This window comes from Atta cephalotes, assembly GCF_000143395.1.
Source record: "Atta cephalotes unplaced genomic scaffold scaffold00020, whole genome shotgun sequence".
NCBI lineage: Eukaryota > Metazoa > Arthropoda > Insecta > Hymenoptera > Formicidae > Atta > Atta cephalotes.
The window spans coordinates 3,914,246-3,922,739 of NW_012130084.1; the positions used below are offsets into that span (position 1 = coordinate 3,914,246).

Genomic DNA, 8,494 nt, shown 5'->3' on the forward strand with positions numbered 1-8,494 from the left:
TGTGTGTGTGTGTGTGTGTGTGTGTGTGTGTGTGTGTGTGTGCACCTTTAATTATATTTTTTAGAAAAGATGTTAATAAATAAAGTAAAAATAAATAAAATATTAAAGTTATCATACAAATAAATATTTTTTTAATAAACTGTTTTTTAATTTATTCTTTGTTAGAATGTTAGAACGTTAGAATGTTAAATTGTTATTTTTTATAGAACATTTGCTATTCTTATTTATGGGAGTATTTTATATTTATATAAAGTACTTATATAAAGGCCAAGACTGTTGCATAAACTTGCAAGGAAATGTAAAATAACAGACAAAGAAATCAGATTATGATTAAATATTTAACATTAATAAATTCGATTACTGTCTAGTATATATTATGATTCAAGATCACAACGTCGTCATCTTTAAAGAAAATATGTAAATAGATATATAATATAAACGTGGTTTAATTCACTTATGTATACATCTTCTTGAAAAATTTTTTTGGAAACTTTTTTGAAATTTTGTATCTTTTTTCATTATTTGTTTATGTAGATTTCTTCCACTAATAATTTTCACGACCAGGTAGAGATGAATGATGTAGTGGCGGACTTGAAAAATGAGATTCAGGCAAAAAACGACAAGATCTCGCAGTGCGAAATGCAGCTAGTTTGCATGGAGCGGGAAGTCGGAAATCTGACTAACATGCTGAAAAGTAGTCTGAATAATTTCGACGAGTCTAAGATAGCGTATGAAGGCGTTTGCGATTACACCAAGTGCGAGCACGATACTTGCTTAGACATGCAGAGCGCGTTGTCTGCTTTAAAATCGTTCATAGCCGAGTTGGAGGAGTGTAAACTAGAACGACGTAATCGTCTGCGAGAGATAGATAACTTAAAGGCTTATGTGACATGTTACAGCCAAGAGACCGTCAACGAAATTACAAACACAGATTTTGATACCGGACACGAATTGATTCAGCCGGCTGCAGGTATATCTCGAGACACAGATCTTTTCATCTTGCCAGGTTGCTATTCCAATAATCCGACGCCGTATTCACGTCAAGTCAATCTGCGCTATTACAGTTCGGATCAGTGATTTTTAAGAAAGAAAGAATTATTTCTTATTCTTCGTATTAGTTGCTCCGATACAATAATACACGATTCAATCCTTGAGATATCATAACTCTAAAAATCTGATCCGTTCTTTAATTTCTCTCCCATTAAAAGTATAAAAGTTTTACTAATTAATTCTATCAATTGAATATGTATATATAAGAAAAAAATATTTAGATAAATATGTCTTTTAGTGTTCTATTGTGCGCTTTAAACAAAATTTATTTGCTATTTCTTGAAAAACTTTTTTAAATTTTATATTTTTTCTGTTTATGTATTTATGTAAACTTCTGTTATTTATATAGAATTCTTCTACTAATAATTTTGTCTCAATTTTGTATTCTTTATTAAATAAGCAAATAAGTAATATAGTAACGATATTACATTGTGTGGAAAAAATAATTAATTGCACATTAATAGATAATCTGATGCAGATTTGAGTCAAGTTTATAATATTACAGAAGATATTTCCACATCGAGTAATGGTGGCTGTCATTCATCTAAAGAACTAGTTAACGTTCAAATTCAGTCAGATGACATTGATACTACAACAACATGTTCGGAAGAATTGGAAAAAGTAGAGTTGAACGAAATAATTTCATATCGAGACTCTACAGTGTCTCCTGATAAAGATATCGATCGCGCTCTCGCAATGCATATCAAACGTTCCATCGATAAGATGCATAAAATATCTGCGGCTCTTCAAGGTATTATTATTACATCTAAAGTACATCTCAGGTATAATTTTTTTAAGAAGACTACTTTTGCCGCGCTGGTCTTTTAGGAGATTTTTAGGTACTTTTTTTTTTCAAGGAAAAAAAGATAAATATTTTTTAAAGTAATTTTTTGTTCTTTATTTTATTATTTATTATTTATTATTATTTATTGTTTTAAATAGATTTGTTACTGTTTTTAGAAAAAGATTTGAATAATTAACAAATTTATTTGACTTTTACACATGTACATAGTGCGTACAATTTATCTGCAATCATGATTTCAAATCTCTCTGGGCTAAAACATAAGATGTCATTTTAATCAGAATAATCATAGATATCTTTGAAATTAGAATTTATTCCATTCAATAAACAAATAACTGAGTTGTTTATAACAAAAAACTCGATATTCTTTTTCTCTCGAAAAAATATAAAAAATTAACTTATCAAAACAGTTCCAATTCTGACAAAATAGCCGAAAAAATTTTGATTAAATTAACGTCTTATTTATAATAGGAGTTTCCACAGATACTTTTTATAATGAAGCTATACATTATGCCAGTTAATATTTTCAAATTCGAATCTTGATTCATTGTTAAATGCTAATGACTGACAGGAGTTATACAGTACCCGGCTGCTTCTCGCCCTTATGAAATAAACTGCAATGTTTACAAAATGTTGATATTCAAATGGATCTAGATATGGAAAGATAATCCACAAAACGCAGTTCTTTATGATGTCTCATTTTTTTAATTTCAGTTCACTGAGAGTCCTAAACTATGATCGTAGATGAACCTTGCATACGATAGGTAGAAATCAAATAAATCTTATTTATATTTTTCAATTATAAAAGAAATTGGAAAAAATAAGGGCACTAGGAGTCAGGCGCAAAAGATATTGTGCAAATAATACATGTGAGCTTACATGTTTGAATGATACTTGTTGGAAAATAGATTCCACTCGGGTACAGCTTTTTCGACTTGCACGTGTTATTTCCCATTACCTTTCTATTCATATTTGTGACTTCTTCTTTAATAAACAAGGGAAATCTTCATCTTTTCTTCTTGCGTGAAAGGAGAATTGATTCAAAGTGTTGCTGGCTGTTGTCGAAACAGAGAAAAGAATTACTAAATAATAATATTAAAAATATCAGACCTATTTGCTATTATCAAAGGACAGTGTCCGCTGTTGATGTTGATCTCGGGCGTCGGTGATTAGACACCTTGTGCGTTTCGACTTGTGTCTTACCATTCCGAGTTCGAGTTTTATGGCGTCCCACATAAGGTCGATTTGTTCCAAAAGATACTATCTGATTATTTGATTGCTTCAGGATAAGCCAATATATTTTAGCCTTTGCAGGGAGGGAGCTGATCAAATTGAAAGCTTGGCACCCTGCCTTGGGGCTAGGCCCGGAATCGGGTTGCTATGAAGCTACAGCGATTCCTGTGAAGCGTCTCCGGAGAGTAGCGTACCGGCGGCACCCGAAGTGCTGGCTGACCAGTCGCGTGTGTAAGCGCAAAACTGGGAGTAGCCTACGAAGATCCGACCGATGATCGAGATCGGTATTGCAGGGACTGAACAATTGCCCACGCCTAGTCATGGATAGAATTCGCGGGTAGTGGTTGATAGCTACTTGCTGATTAGGGGCTTCTGGCTTCGACAGGTGAGCTGCGTTACATGCTCAGGAATCAGCCTACATAGCTGGTAGAGTGTGGATAGTTTCTCGCTCCAATGAGTGAGTTGCTTGCTGGGATCTACATTCCGCGAGCACACTGGGAGTCTTGACGCGCTGTGATGTGATGTATTTCGATTCCACGCCCATGGGCCGTGTGAGTTAAGCTTAATTAACAGGTATCGCATGTTAAATACTTTCTCTCTTCTGTCGATGTCATTGTAGGGATAGAGTGGTAGAAGGTAGTGTTAGGTTGTATCCTAATGTGCAAAATCCAACTGTTGAAACAGAGAGATACAGATTGATCCTCAGCCCTTTCTTCCACTGATTCTTTCTCCTTCATTTACCTCACAAAGGAATGGCTAGTTCGTGAATCTGTCAACCGTTTCCATACCTCCAAATATACAGAACTTTTTACAATTGGAAAATAATTTTGCCTTGCCTTTAAATTACAGATTAAATTTAATGGTCGATCGATCTTTTTAAGCGTATTAAAAGCAATATTTACAAATTGTCTATTGATGAAAGGATCTCGATCTCAATCCACTCACTATATTAAATAATTTAATTCCCTGCATTGTACGGAGATAGGAGTTTGTTTACAGCTAGCGAAAGACACTAGGATTTTTTTAAAGTATATGAATGACAGGATTATTTTTACTCGTGCGGATAAGGGTAATATGACGATGGCATTGGATAGACAGGTGTATATTTCCAAAGTAAATGAGATGCTTCAGGATGTGAATACTTATGAAGTCATTGAAAAGGATCCAACAAGGAGGATTGTAATGAGCTTATGCGCTTTATTGATACTGATTAGTTGGAAGGAAAAAAAGTATATCTAATCCACATATAGAATTCCACATATAGAAGTTTGATATGTAATGATGAGATACCTCCGAGAGCTTTCGCTCTACCGAAGAGCGGAGATATACAAGCAGAATTGTCCCTTTCGTATAATAGTTTCTTCGATAAATAGCCCTTTGTATTTGTTGGCAGTATTTCTTCATAGTATTATCACTAAAGTAAGGCGGATAGTCATATCAAAAATAATTTTAAACTTGTTAAGGAATTTGTTGGTAGATGGTTGAGTGATGAATTTTAGTTAATGTCACTGATGTTGTTAGTTGTTCTCTTCACTAACGTTCCCATTAACTATGCGATCGACTGTATCAAAGACCATTGGCGATTTATTTCTAGAGATTGTTGTTTACTTGAGGAGGAATTCATCAAAGCGGTTCAGTTTGTTTTAGATTTTACTTTCTTTGTTTTTGAGTGTTATATATAAGCATTAATGTTATATATTGGCAGAATTATGGTTCTCCTATGAGTTATCTTTCGTCTTGCGGATTTAGTCTATGCGAAAGTTGGAAAATAGAGCTTTGTTCTTGAGTCGGTTTCCCTTTTATGTTGACGATATAATCATGACAGCGCCTGATTCTTCGATTAGTTCCATTCTTGATATTTTTAATTCTCAGCATCCAAAACTTCAGTTCATTATGGAAGTAGGAGGGGTGATTGAATTTTTTGGATGTTACAGTGATTATGGATAATGAGTTGATAGAGTTCGATTGATGCCACAAGCCGACCTTTTCAGGTAGATATTTGAACTTTTGGCACCCGATTTCTCAAAAAATAGGTACAATCGCGGGATTAGTTGATAGGGTGATTTTGCTTTCGAATCCTAAATTTCACTTTGATAATTTGTGTTTCATAATTAAAATATTGTTAAAGAATTATTACCCATTGAACTTTATATTTGAGAATATTAGTAACCGTTTGAAGAACATTATTATGGTTAGTAATAGGAAGAATGTCATTAATGATAATAGCATTGATATAGTTCACTGTTCCTTTTGTATTACTGAGAAGTTTGATAAATTGATAAATAGCGATCATATTTTATAGTATCAACAAATTGCGAGAATTTATTAGGGTACATAAGGACTTCTTATCGTGACAAGAAGTCAAATGTTATTTATAAGATTTCGTGTAAGAGTTGCGACGTGAGTTATGTGGGACAGACGTGTAGACAACTGAAGTCAAGAATCACGGAACATAAGAACCATATCCGATGGAACATATCTTCTCTAATAATGTTATAACGGAGCATCGGTTACAAGAAAGCCATGATTTCGATTGGGACAACGTTACAATATTGAACGAGGAATCTCACTACAAGAAGAAATTGATGATTTTGGAGATGATATTTATCAAGAGATAGACTCAATTTGCAGACTGAAAGGGCTTCCCAAGGCCTATCTCCCAATTATAGATAAGTTATAAAAGTCGAGTTGTTGTCTTAGTCAGTGTCGTTCGTACACAGTTTTTCTGGCGTTGAATTTCGATTACTTTCCAACTTTCATTTTCTTGGAATTGATTAATGTTTTAATGTTACATTTTTTTCATTTGTAATCTCGAATAATACTAGCTACAAAACTAAAAGTGATTCACTATGTCTGATACTGACTGGCCAACAGATCAAGAACCGGTTTTTGATTTATTCATAGTTTGCGATGTGATCATGGTGAGCGTCCTTATTTTCGAGATAATTAATTATAATCTTAAAGTTTTTTGATAAATTAGTTTTTCATAGTCTCTATTTTGATATTTCCAATATTTCTTTATTTTCGTTCATTTTTCTTTTTCTTTCACTCTTTTTGGATTTAATTCTAGCATTTAAATTCTCGATGTAGAGGCGCTCATCATGACAGGACTTTCACAATTTATATATGTTAGTTTGTGTTGTCTCTGAGGAAGGCTCAAAGGGTGAGCCGAAACAAGCGCGTTTAGTAGAATGAAGAAGTTTTACGCTTTATACTACATTATTTGCGCGACGTCTTCTGCACCTGATTCCTAGTGCTCTTATTCTTTCCAATTTTTTTTTTATTTATAAGGAATCTTTGTTAGTTTGATTTGTTATACAGATCAATTATTTATACTTTTTATAAGGAAAATTAATAAATTTATTTTAAAACAATAATGAATGAACATAAATGAAATATATAATAGAAGATAAAAAGAAATAAAAAAAAATATTTACCTACTTTTCCAAAAAAATACCTAAAAACTTCCTAAGAAAATAGTGACAATAAGAAAATCCCTGAAAAAAAAGAGAGAGACACATGATGAGAGAAATAATTGATAATAATCTAAGATGGTAAAAATTTATTAAGGTGCTGGAGATCATCACATACAAATCGTTAAAGAGTACACGAGGCAACAGCAGGAGCTGCAAAAGAAGGATCTTGAGATTACGGAATTAAAGCAAAAAGTGGCGGAGCACATACGAAGGGGCGAGGGTGACTGCGCAATTCAGGAGCAGTTGAGAAAAAAGATGTTGGAGAAAGAAAAGGTGTTAGAGGCTATAATAAGTAAAAGGGATTCGAAGATCGAAAGGCTGAACGGACACCTTACTGCGTTGGAGAATGATAATTTTTCTTATCGTGCGGAATGCGATGCGTTAAAAGTCGAAAATACCGATCTCGTCGATGCGAAAAGTTTACTTTCGGAGGAGAACAACGCGCTGAATGAAGAGCTGAAAGCACAAAGGGACCAGATACGTAAGTTAACTCAACAGATAGACGAATTGAGCCAGACTATCGATATCTTAAAGGAAGAAACGAAAAATGTTGAGTGCATGAAAAAGAAGTTAGTAACTTCATTATTATTTTTATCTTTATCAATACTCGATCCATCATCTTTAAGTCGATTTATCGATCCAACAGATTGATTGATCTGGAAATGAAGAATAACGATCTTACAAATAAGCTTATAGAAGCGAACGAAACTATTTCTAAAAATGCTGAGATCATAACGGAGCTAGAATGTAAGGATGAGAAAAACAGGGTGGCTTTGACTCACGAGAGCATTAAATACGACGAGATGTTGACGCAGAAGCACAGCGATATCGTGAAATTGCGAGACGAGAATCAATCGTTGCATGATCTGTTAAGAAATGCTGAAGTTAAACTCGCTCAGAGTAATGACATAATCTTATTGTTGAGGCAAGAGAGCGACAATGTGGCGGCGATAAATGTCCTGCGGGCGAGTCTGTCGGACTTGGACGTGGATAACGTGGAGAGATTGTTGGAGAAATTGGACTATCTAAAGGGTGAAATAGCGAATTACCGGAGTTCCACCGCAAGCGTCGAAAACAAACTGCAAGCGTTATCGCACGGAAATGAGAAATTGCAGGCAGACACAGAGACAGTAAGAAGTACTAATGATCAGTTGTTGTATCCTCATGAAAACGCAATAAAGTTATCTCTAAAGGACGCGCTATACACGATTCCTAAAAAACTTTGTGAGACACTTCTGCGTCTTCGAAAAGAAATTAAGGAATGTGATAATGAGACCGAAAACGCATCTGAATATTGTCTAAATAAAAAGATTCTCGAAATAAAAGATGAGATAGAAAAGCAACAGATAAAAGTATATGCTGATAAGGTACACGTAAATGAGCTTATTAAATTTCATTGCTCATTAAAATTTTTTAAACTTTTTTTCCAAAATGTTTATTATAAATGTCTCAGTATTGCAATTGGACTAACGCTCCCAGTTTTCCTTAGTCTTGTCAACAAGAGGAGGATACATTAGATCCGGTCGTTGGAGAAGTAGATTGTAATTCTGAAAATACTGTGCACAAGTTAAGAGTCCTCGAAGGACAATACGAGGAAAAATTGAAAGAAATTCAAAAGTTGATGGATGATGTAAAACTTAGAGAGCGGGAAATAAAAAGCCTTCAAGAGTATATTACCCATTTGTTGCAGGAGAAAAATGATTTGCAAACTAAAGTTAAAGTATATAAATTTATAATAATATATAATATTTATAATAATAATAAAATTGGAAATAAGATCGTTTTATATTAGATACATTACTTTAAATACGAAGTGCCGTTACGGTCTAAATGTTAAAATGTTGAATTATTATATATATTCATTTAAATGAATTAATTTCAGAAATTATAATTGCGTTGAAAGTTCAACAACCATATCGGCACGCAAATGATA

The 8,494-nt window shown here is 33.5% G+C and overlaps 1 protein-coding gene across 1 annotated transcript in view; it reads left to right on the top strand.

Moving 5' to 3' along the window:
* Nucleotides 1-8,494, top strand: part of LOC105619309 (paramyosin-like) — a 34,525-nt gene that overhangs the window by 3,857 nt on the left and 22,174 nt on the right. Inside the window, exons 6-10 of the mRNA XM_012200831.1 lie at nucleotides 535-970; nucleotides 1,556-1,801; nucleotides 6,656-7,130; nucleotides 7,208-7,934; nucleotides 8,051-8,281. Coding sequence (XP_012056221.1) covers nucleotides 535-970; nucleotides 1,556-1,801; nucleotides 6,656-7,130; nucleotides 7,208-7,934; nucleotides 8,051-8,281 — 2,115 coding nt within the window. The remainder of the gene's footprint in view (nucleotides 1-534; nucleotides 971-1,555; nucleotides 1,802-6,655; nucleotides 7,131-7,207; nucleotides 7,935-8,050; nucleotides 8,282-8,494) is intronic.